Below are 20,607 nucleotides of genomic sequence, written 5' to 3'. Positions count from 1 at the left end.
AGCCCGGCCATCCCCATCCTAGGGCTGCCCTGTGGGCATCGTGTTGCTGCTGCAGGGTGGTGCTGGACACGGGGGCTGCCGCGTGTGAGCCCAGCTGGTCCCCAGGCTGCTGTGGAGGGGCTCAGCCCACGCGCTGTGGGACAGGCGTGCAAGTTCCCCAGGCTTTTGCCCCCCCAGCCACCTCCATGCGCTGCAGCCGGCTCCCGAATTAGCTCCTCTCTCTGCATTACCAATGAGCAGCTGCTTCTCAACGCTCAGGTTAAGGGGCCAGTCCCTGCCTGGGTGCCGAGTCCCCAACCAGCAGCCCCTGCACAGCACCCACGACCTGGGCAGGGCAGCCCATGGCTCTGGGGGTGCTTTACCTCTTGTGGGGTGGAACAGGGGGCTTCTCTGTCCTGTCCGGGGGCTGCAGCTGGACCTAGGGCTGCAGCTGCGCTCTGGCAGCAGCCAGCAGCAGGGCTCCCTGCCTGCACAGCAAGGACGCCCCCCAGCAAGATGCTCCCCTCCAGCTGCAGGCAGGACCCCAGGCCCCCTCCTGTGGCTGCAGAGCAGATCCAGACACCCCACGGGGGGCTGCAGCATGGGGTGGCGACCCCCAGCCTGGCACCCTCCTGGCTGGGGCACAGAGCACAGGTAGCGGAGCTGGTTTGCATAGTTCTGAACATTTAATAACTCAGTCTCTCTAGCGTTATATCCACATCCATTAAATTAAAAACAGGCTCAGGAGGCAGCTCCCGGCTGATTAAATTACAAGAAAAAATTACTGTGCACCAAAAAGTTATTATAGAAAAATAGTCCTGTGGCCCCCGGCCGGCAGCTCCGTCCGTGGCGGGCCGGGGCTGGTGCTGGCACGGGGTGGGCAGAAGCCCGTGCCACGGCCCCGGTGTGCGGCAACGGACGGTGAAGGGGCTCGTGGCACCGGCCCCCAGCCCATGGGGCAGGGGCAGTGAGGGCAGGCGGCACTGGGAGGGGGCTCCGGCGGGGAGCAGAACGGATTGTCACCAAGTGGGGGCAAGGCACGTTGGGGGGCAGGGGCGCTCTGGGGGCTGAGGCTGCAGGGACACCAGGCTCTGCCCAGCACAGGCAGGGTGCAGGCAGAGCCGGGCAGCGCAGACACGGGCGCTGCCCCACTGCCCCTGCCAGCAGCACGCACAGCCCTGGCCAGGGGCACAGCACGAGGGGCCGGGGCAGCCCCGCAGCATGGGCTCTGTGCGAGGGGTCCCTGCCCACGCTGGGGGGGCTGAGCCTTGGGCACGGGGAAGGCGCTGCCCTGCCCCACGCTCTCCGGTGGGGGGGGGGGGGCCCGTCTGCACTGCAGGCAGCAGCTGCGGCAGGATGGGCAGGCAGCAGGCAAGCAGGCAGCAGAGGCTGAGGCCTGGCCATTATTGCTGTTGAAGGGCACGGGTGGAGGCGGACAGGCCCTCGGGAGGTGGCGGGGAGCCAGGAGGCAGCGGGCCAAGCCAGGGAGGCAGGCAGCGGCCCGGTGGTGCCACGGGCGGCAGGGGCAGGTGCATGCCGTGCCACGGGCTGGGCTCAGCTCTGGTGGGGCAGAGCCCCCCCTGCCCTGGCCAGCCCAGCCTGAGCAATGACAAGCCAGGGACCCCACGCACTCCCCACCCTGGGGGACTGACATGACCCCCAGCAGCAGCTGCCCACCTCAGGCAGCGGACACAGCTGCCAGCGCAGGGCCAGTGAGCGCCTGGGGTCCTGCTGCCATCAAACACCCCAGCATGGGGTGCAGGATGGACGCGGGGCAAAGAGAGATGGTGCAAGACTGGGACGGTGCTGAGCTGGGGACGGTGCCAGCAGGGCCGTGCCTGGCAGCCCAGGCCGGGGCTGAGGGACGGTGCCGGTAGGTAGGGAGCCCCGGGCGGCTGCGGTGCGGGAGGGGGACAGGGACAGAGTCCGGGGCCCCTCGGCCTCGCCTGCCCCGGCCCTGCGGTGCTGGGCAGGGAGGAGGGAGGGGCGGGAGGGCTCATCAAAGGGCACTTTGGTCTCTGATGAAGGCAGTCCTCTCGCTGTGGGCCTCGTACTCCTCACCGTCCGACTCGGAGGGGCCCTCCTCCTGCCAGATGTCGGAGGGGAGCCCCTTGTAGGAGATGATCCCGCTGTCCAGGGCGTAGACCTTCACGCCCCGCAGGCTGAAGCCTGAGCGTGCCTGCAGCACCAGAAAGACAGTGACAAAGATGACAACGATGAGGACACAGCTGAGGCTGGCAATGAGGACAGGCAGGTTGGCTGGAGAAGGGGCCTCGGCCAGCCCCTCGCTGTCTGCCAGGGCAGGGGATGCACGGCTGCTCTGTGTCTGGTGGGAGCAGGAGAGGTCCAGGCTGCTGAAGTGGGAGTGCGCGGGGCAGGTCAGGCACTGGTTGGGGCCGGGCCCTGCGCAGGTGGCGCAGGAGGGGTGGCAGGGCAGGCAGAGGTGGGGCGCGATGGGCTCCACGCTGTTCTCCAGGTTGTAGTGTGTGTTCTGGACGCCAGGCGCGAAGCCGGGAGGGCAGCGCTTCAGGCAGCTCTTCTGGTGCAGGTAGTACCCCTCCTCACAGACTGCGGGAAAGGCAGGGTCAGCACAGGCTGGGGGGCCGCCTGCGCCTTGCACCCCCGTCCCGCCCCACACTCACCCACGCAGGTCTGGCTGGGGGTCAGCGTCTTGCAGCCGCTGCTCTCCAGCTGGTTGGAAAGGCTGGGGGAGTCGGTGGCTGTCCCGTACAGCACAAGCGTGAACTTGGTCAGCGTGCCTGCAACAACATATGGGGTGAGGACCACCACCGTGCCCGCCGGACCACCTGCACTTGGGACAGGCACAGGGAGGGGCACTGGTCCCCCACCACGGGCTGTCAGGGGACAGGGGGGCTGTGCCCACCACCTGGAAGAGCACCCCCAGTGCAGGGCTGCCCATGGGACAGTGGGCCGGGCCGGCTGGCACGAGGGGCACCTGCTGCCCCAGGCCCCCACCTCTCCAGAGCAGCTGCGTCCCCACCCCATGTGCCCAGCTCCAGCCTCTCCCCAGCCAGGTCACTGCAGCGTATCGGAGGTGTCACCAGCCCCTCAGCTCGGGGGCATGTGGGTGCCCATACTGCTCCAGGCCACCCTGGGCTTGGAGGGAAGCAGCAGTGGGGGTGAGGCTGGCCCAGCCCTACCATAGTTGTTGGCATCGCTGGTGTTCTCGATCTCCAGCACCCATTCCCCAGAGGGGTCCTCGTCCCACGAGTGCGTTGTCATGAAGGCCCAGTCATTGAAGCCATCAGCTGAGAAGTCGTGAGGCCTGGGTGAGGAGGGGGCGAGAGGTGAGTGCCAGCATCGCGCAAATCCACCCTCGTGCCAGCCCAGCCCGGGGGCCACCCTGGGGTGCCCTGCAGCCTGGCACCTACCTGGCAGCCAGGAGGGTGGAGCGGGTGCCCATGGGACTGACCAGGTGGATGGCCAAGTCCCCCCGCCGGTTGTAGGACAGCGTCAGCCTGGCCTGCGCGTGCTCCAGCCGGCTGATGTAGTTGGCTTTCCCCAGGCAGGCGTCCACCTTCCGCCGCACCTCCAGGCGCTTCCCAATGTCCCTGCCGAGGACAGGCAACAGTGAGCCCCGTTCCAGCCTGGGGGGCACGTGACAGGGTGCCTTGGCCCCCACCGCGGGGCTTTGTGGCTGCCCTAGGAACTGGGCGCTGTGCCCCAGGGCAGCTGGAGTGAGAATCGATCCCACAACAGCTGGCAGTGCCTCCTCTCCATCCCCAGATGGGTGCAGGCAGCAGACAGGGCTGCCCCAGTTCCCTGCCGAGCACGCGCTGCCCGGTGCCGCCTCCCCATGCCAGCCCTGAATGGGCCCTTTCTTCACCCGCCGCTGGGCCAGCTACACCCTGCACGGCGCGGCCAGGGAGGGATGGGACGGGCACAGACATCCCATCCCGGTGCTTGTATGCAGCTGCCCCCCGCCCCGCAGCGCCAGCCCTGGTGCCAGCACAGGACACTGGTCACAAGGACTGCCCGCTCAGGATGGGCAGGGGCAGGTCCCGGGGGACTGCAGCAGGGCAGCAGGCACAGACTGTGGCTCCATCCGTGCCCAGGGATGCCCCCCTCCACCTCCCCGAGAGCCCCCAGGGAGCACCCCGGCCGCACACGAGACTCGGCACATGTTGCGCTGTGGCAGGGGCAGCCAAGCGGGACTAAAAGGAGCTTCTGTCTGACCCCTGAAAAGCCCCTCTGTCTGGGGATGACTGTGCCGGCAGCTCCCAAACCGCAGTGCCCCAGCCCGTCCGCACCCCCGCTGCGCCCAGCCCGGCCCCAGCAGGAGCAGGCAAGCTCGGCAGTCGACCTCAGCACTGGATAGCTGGAAGGCACCTTCCCCAACTCTCCCCAGGCTCTCACAGGAGGATGGTCTGGGGTCCTGGGGGCAGCTCAGCCCTGGAGACCCTCCCCACTCCCCGCCCTGGAACCAGAGGTGCTTGTGCTCCTGTGTGGGGCCATGCGTGGGTAGGACGCTGGGCGATGCCCTCCTGGGCTCAGCAGCCCTTACTTTGGCTCCGTGAGGATGTCGATGACGCATTTCCTCTGAGGTCCCACCGTGGTCCAGTTCTTGGCCAGGCTCACCATGGCCCCCGCGTCCAGCAGGCCATAGCCATAGGAGTGGCTGACTGTGGACAGAGATGGGATCAGTGCTGCTCCCGGGGGTCCCTGGCAGGGGACGTGTGCCCGGCCACGCTGTGCAGCCCACCGGGGCCTCCTGCTTCCTTTGCCCCCCAGGGTGCTGTGCCCCAGCACCCTCAGCTTAGCAGTGCCTGCAGGAATGGGGGTCCCTGGTCCATCCCTGGCACCCCAGTACCTTTGCGGCCGACGCCGTTGGTGACCCAGTCATTGGCGTTGAGGTGAGCCGGCTTCGACGTCTGCACCACCAGGTGCTGCATGTCCCGCCATGTCAGGTTCTTGCTGCAGGGAGACACGGGGCTCAGGCACCAGCGTCGGGTCCTGCCAGCCCCAGGCAGGTCCGTGCCCAGGCATTGCTGCCTTGTGGGGCTTGCACGGCCGCCCCCAGCCCAGCCCTGCTCTGTGCCTGCCCTTACTTGGCTTCCAGGGCGAGGGCGATGATGCCAGCGGCCAGGGGCGCCGAGGCCGATGTCCCTGTGTGTGATTCGGTGCATTTCTGTCTGAGGTCAGTTGTCACCTGCAAGGAGGAGTGCTGGGGTAAGAGGTGCTGTGGGCACCAGCCATGTCCAGGATGGAGGGGTCTTGGGGACTTGTGTCCCCACAAGGGCTGCAGGAGGCGAGGCAGAGCCACCACTCCTGGGGCAGCTCATGAGCTCCAGAAACCCTCAGCTCACGAGACCGCAGTCCTGGGAGCAACCTGGCAGGCAGCAGCATGGCACAGCGGGGCCAGCCCTGCTCCCAGCACCACATCCCACTCGGTCCCCAGAGGGATGCCCAGGGCAGATGCAACTCGCGGCGCATCCCACCCCCACGAGCCCCACGCCTGCAGACACCGCAGCCCCGACTCACAATCTGCTTCTCGTTCTGGTTGCCGCTGCTGTAGGTGGTGGCGAGGGTGGAGGAGCAGGCCTCGCTGTACCAGGGCACGTTACCATACTGCGTGGTGCTGCTGATGGACAGCGTGTAGATGCTGTTGGTGTAACCGTCACAGTTGCAGCTGTCGTGTTCGCGGCCCCCGTTCCCAGATGCCCAGACGAAGATGGAGCCCAGCCCCCCTCGGCCCTAGCAACAGAGGCAGGGTGAGGGCCAGCGCCGGTGCCACCCACGCTGCCGCAGGGCAGGAAGCCCCAGGCTGGAGCTGGGGACAAGCAGATGGTGCTGGCCCCAGGGTTCTTGCAGCCTGAGTGGGAAAGACCGAGCAGATGCAGCTGGGACACTGAGGGACACCACTGGTCACAGCCCACTGGCCAGGGCACGCAGTGCTGCATCCCTCACCACCACCACGCCTACAGAGCACCTCTGCAGAGGCTACGGGGGCTGCCCCACCATGTAAGGCACTGGGTGGCAGAAGGGCCTTCCAAGAACCGATGCCTTTTTCTGCTTGGAAATCACCCAGGCTGACTCTGCCTGTGTGGGATTTGCAGCCGCCTGGCAGCGCTGCGGGAGCTCAGCAGAGCAGCCCCAACCGGCGGCGCGGTACCCAAAAGCCACAGCTCCACTCGCTGTGTTTGTGACAGAGCTGGCGTGGCACAGTGGGGTGGGTTTGCAGCATGCCTTGCACAGCACATGCGTCTCTCCACGCAGGGAATCCCAGGTGGAACATGGGGCACAGCTAACCATGCGGGCTGCTGCACCAACAGCACACGGGGACAGCAGGGGAAAGACAGGCGGAGGAAGCAAGGGCAAGTGGCTGGTGTGAAACCAGGCAGGAACCAGCACAGGGCTTCAGAGAGCAGGGAGAGACCAGCCTGGCACGGGGCTGCACAGGAGCTCTCAGCTGGGAGCATGGGGCTGCTCAGAAAGGTGTGAGAAGCATCCCGCACGCACGGGAGGAGCCCTGACTCAGGGCCATCACACAAGAAGAACTGGAAAAACCAACAAAGCCTGATCCTGGAGATAGGCTGGAAGACAGCTCATCCCGGGAGGGCCGGGACAACAACCAGGGCAGGCAGAGCAAGGGAGACCTGGGGGAAGGGGCAGGAGCTCAGCTGGCGCTCCCCTGGCAAACTCTCCTGCTCACCTGGCTGACCCCTCGGAAGAAAGCCTCCTCTGCCAGCCGGGCCGGGCCATCCACAGTCTTGCCGTCATCCTCGGGGCCCCAGCTGGCACTGTAGATGTGGATGTGGTTGGGATTGAGGCCCAGGGAATGGGCCTCCACAGCATCAGTCACCTCCCCATCCAGCATGCGCACGCCTAGGGCCAGAGAGCAGACGTCACGGGCGACCGGACGGGGCAGGGTGGCCGCGCACCTCAGGGCAGCGGTGCCGCTGGCGAAAGCCCTCCATCCACTGCTGCCACCCTGTGCCACGAGCCATCACAGGGCTGCCCTGGCCAGCAGCGCCGAGATCCCCGGGCACAGCCCACTCCTCCGGCCATGAGGCACCCGCGGAGCCCAGCACAGGCTTTGCTCTCGGCACAGGGCAGGGTGGCACCCACCTCCGATCCTGGCGTTGTAAGCCACACCAACACCACAGATTCCATTGTTTGCCACAGCAGCAACCTCCCCAGCGCAGCGTGTGCCGTGTCTGCAGTCAAAACAGGACCAGGCATGCTTGGATGGGGCGCAAGGGGCACAGGGCTGGGCACTGGCTGCAGCAACCAGCACCTGAGCTGCTTCCCATCCCTCCCAAACCAGAGAGCTGACAAAAAGCCCTGCAGGGCTCCTCTGTCTACCCTTCTGCTCCAGGGCAGGGGGGACTGAATGGCCTGCGCTGGCACCGGGCAGCCCCAGAGGATGCTGCTCATATCAGAAAGGATGTCAGGGGGTTTCTCCATGGGGCAAAGATGTGCCACCACCCGTGCATGCTCCTGCCATCCATGAGGGATGGCACTGCCGCTGAAACCCTGCCATAGCTGGGCTCTGCCACACTTGCCTCTACCTCCTGCCTCACCTGTTGTCATTCATCTGCGTGTAGCGGGGCTGTGGGTCTGGGTCCTGGTCGTTGACATCAAAGCTCGCCCCTGGATCCTGGAAGACAGATCTGGCAGTTAGAGACTGTCCACCTTGGCCACTGAGCCCCACCAATCCTGGGGCCACACCTGTGCTCCATGCTCCTGAGGCCGAGCTGAGCAGGGGGGAAGGCTCCACAACTACGTCGCTTTCCTCCATGTCCCGCCATAGCAGGCACAGGCCCTCCACCACGCAGCAACGGGGCTGCTCTGAGCAGCCACAGCCACCCAAACAGGCTCGCATGGCACAATGTCCTGCAGCATTGCCTCACACTTACGTAGTTGCCCTCCAGGTCAGGGTGGTTCTTCTCGATGCCATCATCCAGGATGGAAACCACGATACCCTTGCCCGTGTAGCCCTGCTCCCAGGCCTGACGCACATTCAGGTCCCGCTGGTTGGTGTTGTACTGCCAAGAGAAGCCCTCGCAATAGGAGCTGCACCCAGCTGCTGGCACTGCAGCGGGGGTGTGCCTGGACCCCTCCCAGCCCTGGCTTACAGGAGGGCAAGAGGCAGCCTTCACCCTGCTCTGCTGTGACATGGGAATGAGGAAGCCCCCGGGGACCTGGGCGCAGAGGGCTGGGCACAGCCAGCCGGGAGGGCCACTCGGAAATGAGACCGAGCCGCAGGCTGTGCTTGGGCCCCCCAAACACGGCTCTGCCTGAGCTCGACGATGCAGACAGGCACAGACCCTGCTTCTGGGCCCGGCAAGGGGCTGCTCCCCCCTAGTCCAGCCCGGGGCTCTCCCCAGCCCTGTCAGCAACCCAGCAGGGAGCCGCAGCTCCGCGAGCATGGTCTCTTCCCTGGGGTGCCCCCTGACACACAGCACCAGGTGGCTGCCTCAGGCCTTCCTCCTCTTCCTCCTCCTCCCTGCCAGACTGGCTGGCAGCAGTGCCTTGGCTGCCACGTCTGCATCCCCAGAACTCACACCCGCTATTGTGGCTGCATGGCTCCCCTCCTTGCCCGGCAGCGTGCAGCCCCTGCCCTGCACTCACCAGATACCACTGCTGCGGGAACTTGGGGTCTGTGGGCTCCATGAAAATGTCTCGCTTGGTCCTGCGCTTTGCCACCTGCTGCTCCAGCCACTGTACCTGGGGACAGAGAAGCAGCTCATGCCCATGCCAGCAGCTCCCCAGACACCCTGCCCCACAGCCAGCAGCCTGCCCAGAGGGGCTCTCCCTGGGGAGCTCACAGCCACCCCTGGGCTGGCAGAGTATCTGACCCCCCCAGAGCTACAGCAGCACCCAGACCATCCCTCCTGGCCAGGGTGTCCCGCGACAGGCTGCGCTCCAGCGGAGCGGGCAGGTCACAGCACAGAGCTCTGCCGAGCAGCGGGCTGCCAAAAGCCTGCCAGCTGCTGTGACACGCTGCACACCCAGCTCTGCTGCCAGCCTGCCAGGCCCCTGGGCCAGCGCCAGGGGACAGAGATCACGGCAGCCCTGCCACACAGCGATCTGGCACTGCTGGCATTGCCCTTGCGCACCTTGTCCCATGTACGAGGGCTGAGAACCCTCCAGGGAGCGCAGGCTGCCCCGTGCCCTGGGCCCACAGCAGCCCACAGGCCAGTGGCGCTGGCTCCACTGCCCCCCTGCCCCTGCCGGCCACGTGCTGGGCTCCCACTTGGCTCTGCCAAGGGCCTCGATGCCAGGGACGGTTCAAGGCAGCTCAGCTCCATCCTGTGCCCAGCACCGGCTCACATGCCAGTGTGAAGTGCCCAGGCCCAAAGCCAGGCCCCCCACGCATGGCGGGCAAGGCCCCCCTGCTGCAGGTACCTGCGGTTCCCTGGCCAAACGGCTGTGCCAGGGCTGGTGGGGTGAGAGGGAACGCTTCACCACACCGCTGTGCCGAAAGTGGTAATAGTCGCCAAAGATCTGCAACAGAGAAAGGAGCAGGATGGACTTGAGAGCCCCTTCTCCATAGTTCCCCATCTCCGCACCTGCAATCCCGAGCCCCAGGGCTGCCATGGGCAGACTGGGCCCCACTCTGGAGTGGTTGGTGGGGCTTGTGTCTGGGTGCACAGGGCAGGACCTCCTGTGAGAGGCTGCAGCAGCTGGTGACAAGGCAGCTGGGGAGACCCTGGGGCCACAACACCACAGCCTCTGCCCACCTCAGCCTCCTGTGGGTCCCTGCATGGCACTAAGTCTCAAATTATCCAACAAAGCTGCTGCCCTGGCAGGGTGGTCCCAGGCAGCAGCGCCAAGCTCCCCGGCCACAGCCCACTCCACTGCTGCAGGTGGCAGAGAGGGACAGGCCTTTTGGAGCCAGCCTGGGAGAGGCACCAACCTCAGGTGCCAAACCCACCGCTCCTCTTCTGGAGTCAACCAGCACCCCCTGCTACTGGTGCAGGAGGGTCCCGGGCAGCCTGCAGCCCTGCTCCCCAGGCAGCCCCAGCCAGAGCAGGGAGGGTCTGAGCCAGCCTCTGCCCCTCCGGACAGGCTGCTAGCAGAGCCCTGCTCCCCGTGTGCCCCAGGCCAGCACCCCACCGGAGCACCCACCCGGCGCTGGTCTCTACCTCGGGGCACAGCCAGCTCCAGCTGAGCAAGATGAGGTGGGGAACGCAGGCGTCCGACCCCAGCTGGGGACAGCCACGAGCCGAGGTGCCATGCTGCGCTAAGCCCAGCTCAGCTCCCACGCACGCCGGGACAGCCCAGCCTGGGCAGGGGCACGACAAGACTCCAGCACAGCCCAGCTGGGCCAGGCGGCCACGCATCCACCCAGACGGTTACTTAAACCCCAAACCCCCTACGGTGCTGTTGTTTCCTTACCCGCTCCCGCAGATCCCAGAGGCTGGCTGGGTCGTGGCGGTCCCACCCCTGCCACCCAGGGTCCCCAGCCCAGCAGCCTGCCTGGGCAGGGGAGAAGGGGCCAAGCGCCCACCCTGTCTCCCTGGAAGCCACAGAGCCTGGGCAGTGACCATGGGCAGGATCCAGCTGCCCAGGCTGTGCCGTCACCTGGGGGGCTGGGTGCAAGGGCTGCAGGAACAAACACGAGGGGGAGGACATCTCGCCCTCTGCCTCCCCAGGCTGCCGCAAAACAGTTTGATTGCAGCTAATGAACCCCCACAAGCTTATCAAAGCTCTGCAGATGTGCTGCCACCCTGGCCAGCCACACAGCCTCCAAGGCTGAGCAGGGGAGGAAAGGTGCACCCGGCAGAGCAGCACCCTCAGCCCCAGGGCAGCAAATCTGGGCTGCAGCTCCCCAAGTCGTGCACTTACCCTCTGGAGCACAGGGGAGCTTCGGGGTGAAGGGAAACACATCCCAGCACCTGGAGCCGGGCCTGCACCACCGCTGCTCAAGGAGCACCGTGTACCAGCAGGCTAAGCCCCCACCTGCCAAAAGGAATCGCTCTGCTCCGCAGTGCTCCCCCCACAGCGCAGCCCCCCATGCACCAGCTGCTCCGTGGGCAGGAAAGGGAACAGACCTGACTCATGGCAGCCCAAGACAGCAGGAGCCCAGCACCAGGGTCAGGACTTGTGTCCATGGCTCCATCGCCAGGGCAGTCTGGTGCTCACACCATGCCAGCACACACCAGGCCCCAGGAAAGGGGCAGGCAAAGCCCCTGGCTGCCAGCTCAGAACCTCACTCCTTTCTGTGTGTGTCCCCCAGACTTTGGGCCATGGTGGGGAGCAAGCTTGCAGTGGGGGACAGTGCAGCGGGCAAATCAACCCCATGCTGCGCCAGCTGGTGTTATCCAGGGAAGCCACAGACGGTGCCGGCTCCCCAGGACGTGGTGCTTGTGATGTGGGGCTGCGCTCTGTGGTGCCAGTGGCAGCTGGGCACTGCTCCTGCCCTGGGCTGGCGAAGGAAAGGCCAGGACTTGGCCTGCAGCTCTACACCCCTTCCCTGAGGGCACGGGCAGGCAGCTGGAGCCCTGGCACAGCCGGCTGCAGAGCTGCAGTCCTGCCTGTTACAGCAGCATCGTACCTCCAGCACCGCCAAAGTCACTGGGGACAGATCTGGGCCTGTTCCCCGTGGCACACTGCATCCCCCCAGCACAGCCTGGGATGCCCGGTAGCTCAGAGCATTTGGGGAGGTTCTGAGGAGGAAAGCCTCTGCACTGGGCTGGCAGAGGGGAAAGCTAGCCACCCTCCCCCAACACCCCGTCACCCCCTCCGGGGGTAAGGACAGAGCCCTGATTGTTCCTGCACGTACATCATGGCTCTGTCTGGTCACCCGACTGGATTAGGTCTGCACAGACACTGTGGTGGCATCCAGCAGCCAGCCAGCCCACACGCTTCCACCCTAATCCCCACAGTCCCTGTCCTCAGCAAGGGCAGAGCTGCCCCTCCAGCCCCGTGCGTCTCCAGGGCAGGCGGCGCTGATCCCACGGAGAGCAGTGCCAGCCCGTGGCTCCTGCCCCAGCCACTTCAGCCAGCCCCACGGCCAGCAGGCTGCCCGTGCTCCCACCTGCGTCCCTGGGAGCAGGGTGACATGCCAGGTGGCAGTGGGGGCTAGCGGGGACCAGCAGCCCAGCGGTATGGGAGGTGGGAGCGCTCACCCCTCCCTGGGCTGGCACTGCCGGTGTCCTGCCAGCGCAGCCCAAGGCTGGCACCAGCAGCTGGGCCCTTCCCCGGCTGTGCCCCCTCCTCTGCACCAGCCCCAACAGCATGAACCACTGTGCTCCCGCCTCGCTGCTGCATCTGTCCCTCCCCTCTGACCCCCGCCCGCCCCACGCTGTCCTTTGGGTCCCCTTCAAGGCTGCTGGCATCAGACGCGGGTCCTGGCATCTCTCTGCTGGAGGCACCGCTGGCCCAGGGGACTGCCCGCCTGCCCCGCTCCGCAGGCAGTGGTGGAGCGGGGAGTACGCCAGGACAGCACGCCTCTGAGGACAGTGTCCAGAGCCCATGCTGAGGCCAGGATCCTCTCAGATAAGGACCCTGGGGGCCTCACACTGGGGTACTGCCAGAAGCACCCAGCTCCCCCCCTTCCAGCTTGGCTGCCGCATCCTGTCCCAGCGGCACGCACCCCCCAGGAACAGCAGCTCAGAAACCTCCCAGGAGGGAAAGCCCAGCTCCTTCCAGCCCTGCTTTTCCCACTGGGCCACCATGGCCCCTCTGTGGGAGCGGGCTACCTGGGCCAGCCAAGCTTCATCCCACAGCACAGACACTGGGACAGGCTCCAGAACGGGAGAAAACATGCCCAGACCAGCAGCTCCTGCCGCAGCCCAAGCTGCCACAGCCCACGGGGCACTGCCTGCAGGTGCTGCCTCACCGCTGCTCTGCCGTGGGCTGGGAGAGCCCGGGGCAGAGGTGCCAGCCTCTGGCAGCAGAACAAATAGCATGGGTAGAAGGTGAGCACTGCTGGGCAGAGCTGGTGCAGAGCCTCCACAGCTCCAGGGACGGACCCCAAACAGGCCTGGGCCACGGGGCTCTGCACCACAGCACAACGGGAAACGCTGTCAGGAGCAGGATGATGGCACCTCAGCCCTGTCCCTGCTCCCAGGCGTCTTGGCACAGACCTGGCCCAGTGGGACGCATCCTGGGCCACTCTCCCAGTCCCCTCTGCACGGCAGCAGCCCTGGCCCGACACATCCTCTGCCCCGACATTGGCTCTAAGACACTTCCACCCAAACAGCACCTATATGAGGCCACCCCATTGCCCCCACACCTGGCCCCAGCCCCCACAGAGTTCCCTCTTCCAGCACAAGCCCTGGAAGACTCAGGGCTCCCTGTCCCCAGAGCCCTGCACACCCCCAGCCCCATGCAGGGCTCATTTTGGGTGGCAGGACAAGGCACCCGCTGGTTCCAGCAGCAGCCACCTTCCCCGCCCGCCATGGCTCGCGGCAGCTGCTCACAGCGAGGTCCTGACACCGCAGCCATGAGTTGTGCAATTTCCTCTGGGATTTTGCTCCTTGCTTCCTTCCCGGAGAGCCAGCCCAGCCCGGCAGCAGCATCCTGCTGTCGGGGCAACAGACCCCCAGGCATGCTGACAGCCCAGCCAGGGCTGGCAGAGCCACATGGGCTCTGCTCTGCCAGTACCAGCCTCACCTTGCTGGAGCAGCACTGGTCCTGCTCCCCATGCCTGTGGGGAGGCATTCCTCTGGGCCAGCCCGGCTGCAACCACTCCCATGGGATCCCCTTGGCCCCCTCTGTGATCACAACAGCTGTGCTGGTGCCAGCTCCATCGGCAAAGTCCCCACCTGCCACCAGCGCAGAGGCCAGAGCCCTGCCCGTGGCACAGGGTGAAGAAAAGCCCCACAGATCAGCCCGTGCCGAGAGCACGGGGCAGTGGCATCACACTACAACGGTGGCATCAAGAAGTGCTGGCCTGCAAGACGTGGTGTGCCAACAGAGACATGTCTTGCCTGCAGCACTGCGCTGGCAAGCAGGAGCCTGGCCACCCCCCGGTGGCTCTCAGCTTTCACACCACCGCTACGAGAGTCAGACCTGGGAACACTCTGGCTACCAGCGAGGGCACAGCCCACAGCCAGCCAGGGAAAGCAGAGCCAGCTGCCTGGGGCCTGGAGCACAGGGCAGCTGGGCTATGCCAAGGCTGCCAGGAGGACAGCACTGGGGAACTCCTCCCGCTGGGGACAAGGCTGGGAACAGCCAGGATTGCAGGGAACACAAGGGGTCCCGGTTCCTTCACTGTCACCCCATTCTCCCCACCCCACTGTCAGGAGGGAGGCAATGGTCCCAACACAGCCACGTGTGCCATCCCATCCCTGGATGAGGGCAGAGAAAGCAAAGAGCAGTGGGAACCTGCTGACACCTTCTGTTTAGGGCCCAGGACACGTGGCTGCTGTCAGACCACCTGCTCTGGGGACACCCAGGAGGTGCTGTTGCCTCCCCAGCTGAGCCGAGGCTGTGCCGCAGTGGGGCAGCTTGCAGCAGGGAGCACCACCGTGAACCCGGAGCCCTCCCCTCCTCTACCAATGCACAGCACTCCCAATTTTTTCACACTAGGATGGGCTTTTCCTTCTTCCCCCTCCAGCAGGCAGTGCGCCCTGTCCTATCATGCCATGCCACCAGACCATCCCATTGGTGAGGAGAGGCCCTGTCTCCATCCAGCTAATTACCACCCTTCAGTCAACACAGCACATGCGGTAAGGCTTCAGTGAACGGGCACGAACACAGTCGCCCTGCTGCCAGAGAGAGCAGCCCCCGAGCTGGCTCCAGGGCTGAGCCCAGCGCCCATCCAGACTGTGGCAGAGGATGCTGCTTCCATGAGGACAGGGAAGCAGAGGACTTACCGGGCCCAGGTTGAGGAATCCATGCTTCCTGGCCACTCTGTCAGCCTCCTGGGGCCCTGCGGGGATGAGCACAGCCCAGGTGTTGGTGTAAATATGCTGGGCCAGCACCTCCTGGGCCAGGAGAGCGAGGGCAACCACCAGAGTCCAGAGCAGGAGCAGCGAGCAGGGCCTCAGATCCATCAGAATATCGGGGTTCCTCTAGCTGGGGAGCAGGAGGGTCCCAGGAGCGGCAGGTCCAGCAGCCTCCCCGCGTCAGCACCCCGAGGAGCGCCGGCCTCTCTGCCCCGCTGGTCCCTGCTCAGCCCACGCAAGCATGGGGCCGAGCCCGCAGCAGCTGGGCCAGAGGCAGCAGGAACAGACCGTCCAGGACAGCAGCACGATCTGCAGAGAGACGGAAGAGCGGTCAGGCCCCGCGGTGCCTCTCTTCAAACCCAGGGAGCACAGGCTCCGCCAGACCAAGCTGTGGCTCTGCCACCGGGGCCTTGGCACACAGCACGCGCTGCCCACCATGGCTCATGGACAGCCAGATGTGACCTGGGGCCCCCAGGAGCCACAGCAGCAGCTGGCCCTGCAGGGTGCCCTGGCATGCCTGCCCCTGCCCGTGCTCCTGCTTCCAGCACAGAGCCACTGTTTACGTTGCCTGTTGCCCAATGTGTACTTACACTGGGCTTACAAACACATGAAACAAACTGGGAGGGAAGAAGAGCACCAAAGGAGGGAAGAGGCAAGGCGAGGGCAGCCGTGCCTCCTGCCGCCATGCTCTGCAGCGGACAAGAGCCCCTTCTCCAACCGGCACGGGCCTGTCTGGGTATGGAGCTGGGAACAATTGGGATGGGAATCCTGTCTCTCCAGTCCCAAGCGGAAACCTGGTGAGACGCCCGCAGATGCTGTGCGAGGAACCCCAGCTAAACAAGAGACTGGGAGGAAGAAAGGCAGGGAGAGCCCTTGCTCTCTGGGTAGCCCCTGGCCCCAGCACCTCCACAGTGAGCGAGCGACCAGGCAGTGCCCGGTAGTAGTGTCAAGCACCGAGCTGCCTGTCACCCTCAACAGCTCAGCTCTGCCCTTCCTCCAGAGCACAACATGGTGACACCGGTGTGACTCATCTTCACAACTGAAAGGAAACCGGCACAGGGACTAGGAAAAGAGGCACACCGTCACCTCCAGTGCGCACCCAGGGACCCGCACCCAGGGATGCCTGTGGACAGCTCACACCGTGTCGGAGGGAAAACACAAGAAGGGGGGAAGGCAGGTGGGGAGCAGGGCTGGGACTGACGCACCCAGGTCAGAGGCGCCCGCGACACGATGGCGCCGGTGCGAGCTCCATGCACGGAGCTCCGCAGGGACCCTGAAATATCTGGTCGTGTTTCAGAGACAGCAGGAAAGGTGAGAGCCAGCACTGCCCAGAGGAGCCCCATCCCCCTCCGGCGAGCAGCGGCCACGGCGAGCAGGGAGCCTGTGGTGCTGCCAGGGGAGGAGAGCAGCTCCTGGCAGCCGCCGGAGCCCTCACCGCAGGCTGCAGCACAGACAGTGCCGCGATTCAGGCATGCTGTGGCTATCCCTCATTGACCAGACCTCGGCCAGCTGTGGGCCTGGCCACCCTGCTGGGACACCGGGAGCCCCGACGTCCCAAATTCTGCACCCACCGGAGGCTGGATGGGAGCCCAGTCCTGCCAGGGCCCAGTTTCCTGCGGGAAAGGGTCCTGAGCCCCCAGGGAAGGGGGAAAAGCTGCTGCAAGAGTGGAGGGAGCAACAGCAGGGCACAAGGGGACACTGTCTGCCACGGCTGGCCTGTGTGCCAGCACCTCGCCCCTCCACAGGTCCCTGGGCTGGCAGCTGCCTCTGCCTCGCCGTGCCCAAGCCGGCAGCCGCCCCGCTGCCCGGCAATGCCCGCTCCATGAGGGGCCAGCGCTATGGCCGGCCCCGGCCGGGGGGTGCCGGGCCTGGCCCTCCCCAGGCCAGCTGGCTGCCCGCTCGGCCCGGCCGCACACCCGGTGCTGCCCGCTCACCCCCGGGAGGAGGAGGGGAAGGAAGGCGAGGCACGGGGCAGCCCGGGCAGCTGCAGTCCAGCCCCGCACGGTGGGCTGCAGCGGGGACCGGCGAGCCCTCGGCCCCACACCGCCCGTGGCACCCAGCAGACGCGGGCAGCTGCCGGCCAGGCCCCTGCCCGGTGCCCACCGGCACCGGGGCTCCAGTGGCAGGGCCGGGGGGCAGCCCCGAGGGTGCTGCGGCACCAGGCCCCGGCTCCCTTCTCGCCCCCGGCTCCCCGCGGCGGCCGCGGCCCCGCCGGCCCCGGAGCGCGGACCCCGCCCGCTCCCCCCGCCGGGGCGGCCCCCGTGCCGCCGGACAGCCTCCCCCGCTACCGGGGCGGCCCGGCCCGCGGCGCCACCGGCCGCCCCCGCCTGGGGTCCCCGCCCGGCCGGGGCCGCCCCAGCTGTCAAACCGCCGGCGCCGGCGGGGCGAACCCGTCCCCGGCCGCGTCCCCGCCGCCGCGCCCGCGCCCTTACCGCGCGGCCTGCCCGCTCCCGTCCCGCCGGCGGCCGGGCCCGTCTGGCGGCGACGCCGCGTCACGCCGCGGGGCGCCCGGAGCGCCCGCCCCGGAGCCGGGCCCGGCCCAGGCAGGGGCGGCCGGGGCGGCCGGCGGGGCCGCTTGTTTACGCCGAGCAGCTGTCAGCGCCGCCCGCCGCCCCGCCCCGCGCCGACCGGCCCCGCACCGACCGACCGGCCCCGCTCGGCCCTGCCCGGCTCCGCTCGGCCCGGCGCAGCCCGGCACGGCGCGGCACGGCCGCCGCTCCGCCGGGCGCCGCCGGATGCCGTCACCGCCGCCCGCCCCGCCCGCCCCGCCGCCGCCGCCGCCGCCGCCGCCAGCTCCGCGCCCGCCGCAGCGCCCGGCCCCCGGCACGGCACCCTCCGGCGCACCGCTCGCCCCCGTCTGGGGACACCCCCCCAGCGGCACCGGGCACGGCCCGGGGCTCAGCGCCGCCTCTCCCCCTCCCAGCATGGGGCTGCCGGTGCCAACCCGTGCCAGTGCGAGCGGGAGCCCCGGATCTGCCCCGAGAGATCCCAGACGCCCGCGGTCCCGGGCAGCGACCAGGGGTGCGAGGGCACCCACAGAGACGGGCACTCAGAAGACGCCCCGTCTCGCGTTCCCGCGCGCCCGGCGTGGCACACACCGGGTCACTGCGACACGGGGTGGCCAGGCACAAACCTGCCCACACCGGCCCGTTCCAGCCCCGGCAGCCACCGGAGCAGGGGGTCCCCCAAGCAGGCCAACGGGAACAGCACTGGCCTTCCCGCAAAGTCCCATGTTGTGGGGGCTCGGTCCCAGGGGCCGGCAGCCTGATGGAAAACTGTCTGGAGAGCAGCAACACAAGGAAAATCCATCAGCCCAGTTTCAGGTTGCAGGAGAGAGGTTTTCCACCAAGGAGAAAAGGTGAGAAGTGAATTGCGGCTCATCTCGGCTTCGGTCATTTGTGAAGAACGACATGCTCTTGGCCGTCGCGTGTGTGGGGCCACATCAAGAGCAATGCAAGAGCCGGGTCAAGCGCAAAAAGCAAAAGCAGCAGAACCCAAACTGACCTGAATTCTCCACACCCCAGCAGGGCTCTGGGCAGCCCCGGGCAGGAGCGGGTCCTCCGGCTCCTTACAGAGGAAAGGAAGTCACTCGGATATCATGATCAAGATCATGAAGCATTAGCAATCGCACAGGAAACAGTCACCTTGGTAACTGAGATGCTGAGAACAGCCCAGAAAATCTGGCACAGGGCAGGTTTCTCTTCTAAAGTGGGTTAGTTCTGCAGGGCGGACACCTGGCTGCTGCACCGCCCCAGGGGCAGCCACTGACCCCAGTGGCGGCCCCGAGAGCTGCTGCTGAAGACCACTAGCCGCAGGGGCTGCAGTACCCCACGACCACCCTCTGGGACCATGGTCCCACCAGGCAGCCCGGGGTGGGGGGCCCCGGTACCCCACGGACACATGGCACTCACCCCCAGACCACCGCAGCCTGGTCGGGAGTCGTCCCCAGGCCAGCATCGGGATGCACAGGCGAGCCGGCAGCACCCCACAGTTATATGGCGGGGACCCACGCTGGGGGCAGGTCCTGAGCCAGACCCTGGCCCCGTGGTGGGAGAGAGGGTGGTGGGCAGGCTGCCTCCCCCCACCCACACACCTTATCTTTGGGTGCATCATTTAGGCGCTGGCGGCTGTGTCCCCACAGATGACAAGCTGTTGCACCTGGCCCCAGTGACATGTCACCCTGGGGAGAAGAGCTGACAAAGGGCCCTTGTCACCACGGGGCTTATCTCGGTGCCGCAGGGCGGGCAGGCAGGAAGAACATCTCTCTTACATAAATTACTGGCTTTGGACCCGCACGCTGACCCCGCACACCTGCCAAAGACAACGCCTGTAACCCGGGAGCACCTGGCTCGTGGCACAAAGCCAGGGACATGATCAGGATCTGCCTGCCCAGCAGTGCCCCGGGGCCAAGGGCCGACAGAGCAAGGAGCAGGGCTGCCTGCTGCGCCCCCCACACCTTACAGGGCTGCCTGGCATCCCTTTCGTCAGCCCCTGCCTGTGGGGCAGCAAGGAGGTTAAGCAGCTACAGCAGCCACGTCTCCCACAACCACGAACCATCCTCTTGGACATTCAGCTGTCCTGGAGGCATCAGCATGCTCCCGGGTAGTGGCCAAGAGCAAGCTGCCCCATGCAGCAACTCCCGGCACACCGGCAGCGCACTACTGCAAGCCAGCCAGCAGCTCCCCACAAGGCATTCCTAGCCAGGTGATGTCCTGTAACTTCCCTGGAGCCCACGCTGTAGGCATCCTGCTCACCAGGGCCAGGGGGGAGACACCCCCCCGTGCTCCTCTGCACCAAGCACACGATGCAGCATGGCCTGACAGCACACGCAATCAATAGAAACCTACTTTCATGGAAAAATCAGGTCAATTTTTGGCTTTCGGGTTGCAGAGATTGCACAAGCTCCTACAGTGATGCAACTGCCCATCTGCCCAAGCTTTCTGGGAGGCAGAGTGGCAATGGGGCTGCACCCCTGCCTGCAGGCACCCCCAGGCTGGGGGGGGCTCGGGGTTGCAGCAGGACTGCAGCAGTGCCGCTGCCCTGCGACAGACCGGTGAGTGGGGAACCAGCAGAGGAAGGGCAGAGGGCCCTCAAACAGTGGAGAAAATCAAATAAGGGGCAGCAATGGCAGGCAGGGGACAGCCAGAGGGACTAAATCAGTAACTTAATGTTTACCTGGAGCGCAGCAACCTGCCCTGGTGCTGGCGCAGGCAGGGGTGAGCCTGCAGCCCCTTTGCTGTGCTGCGAACGTTTCCCCAGCCCCCTTCCCTTCACCCACCTGTACCCTCTCCTGACGCTCCGGTTGCTGTCCCCTTTCCCTGGAATCTCTCCAGCCCCTCTCCTCACCACTGGACGGTACCGGCAGGCTCCCGGGAAGGCCCCGGTGCCAGGACTGCCGCGGCCCAGCCAGGAGCTGCGCTCCGCAGGGTCCCACCGGCCCCGGAGGCTCTGTTCATGGCCACACTCCCAGACACAACATCTCGCTGCGGTCACACACAGGGGACTCAAGACTCAGCCCAAACAGCCTGACCTTGCCCTGCGGTACAGCTGCAGACACAAACAGCAGCAGCTCGGGGTGGTTCTGTAACTTTATCTGCCTCTGACTTTGTCATCAGCAGCTGTAACGCTGCCAAGGTATTGACCCAGGGCCTGCCACAGCACTGCCCCTGCTCTGGGCTGCGGCGTCACACCCTGCCGTCGCCTGGCCCCCTGTGACTGCGGCTCTGCAGGTACAGGGACACCTTAGCCCGGCCCCAGCACCGTA

At 66.5% G+C, this 20,607-nt stretch overlaps 1 protein-coding gene across 2 annotated transcripts; it reads right to left on the bottom strand.

Annotated features, from left to right (window-relative positions):
* Positions 1-643: 643 nt before the first annotated feature.
* FURIN (furin, paired basic amino acid cleaving enzyme) lies at positions 644-20,347 on the bottom strand. Of its 2 annotated transcripts, none has more exons than XM_055716047.1 (16): positions 20,122-20,347; positions 14,772-15,152; positions 9,352-9,450; positions 8,575-8,670; positions 7,860-7,988; positions 7,524-7,600; positions 7,069-7,157; positions 6,653-6,825; positions 5,482-5,694; positions 5,049-5,149; positions 4,811-4,914; positions 4,505-4,622; positions 3,372-3,551; positions 3,141-3,265; positions 2,622-2,738; positions 644-2,547 (listed from the first exon to the last, which is right to left on the bottom strand). In XM_055716047.1, exons 2-16 carry the CDS (start codon positions 14,949-14,951, stop codon positions 1,979-1,981), a joined length of 2,370 nt encoding a protein of 789 aa, XP_055572022.1. In that variant the 5' UTR covers positions 14,952-15,152; positions 20,122-20,347; the 3' UTR covers positions 644-1,978. The 2 variants fall into 2 exon arrangements, with proteins under 2 accessions (XP_055572022.1, XP_055572021.1); XM_055716046.1 differs by lacking the exon at positions 20,122-20,347 and adding an exon at positions 17,276-17,556.
* Positions 20,348-20,607: the final 260 nt, after the last annotated feature.

Source organism: Falco cherrug, chromosome 7 (assembly GCF_023634085.1).
Source record: "Falco cherrug isolate bFalChe1 chromosome 7, bFalChe1.pri, whole genome shotgun sequence".
Taxonomy (NCBI): domain Eukaryota; kingdom Metazoa; phylum Chordata; class Aves; order Falconiformes; family Falconidae; genus Falco; species Falco cherrug.
This window is presented reverse-complemented; position numbering and strand designations above follow the sequence as displayed.

Bases quoted from the DNA above. Each gene is read 5' to 3' on its own strand.
- FURIN (XM_055716047.1), bottom strand. From the start codon at position 14,951: ATGGATCTGAGGCCCTGCTCGCTGCTCCTGCTCTGGACTCTGGTGGTT. The intron at 4,915-5,048 runs GTAAGGGCAGGC...GTCTCCCTGCAG, and splicing joins GCCCTCGCCCTGGAAGCCAA to CAAGAACCTGACATGGCGGG. The intron at 4,623-4,810 runs GTACTGGGGTGC...CTCTGTCCACAG, and splicing joins CAACGGCGTCGGCCGCAAAG to TCAGCCACTCCTATGGCTAT.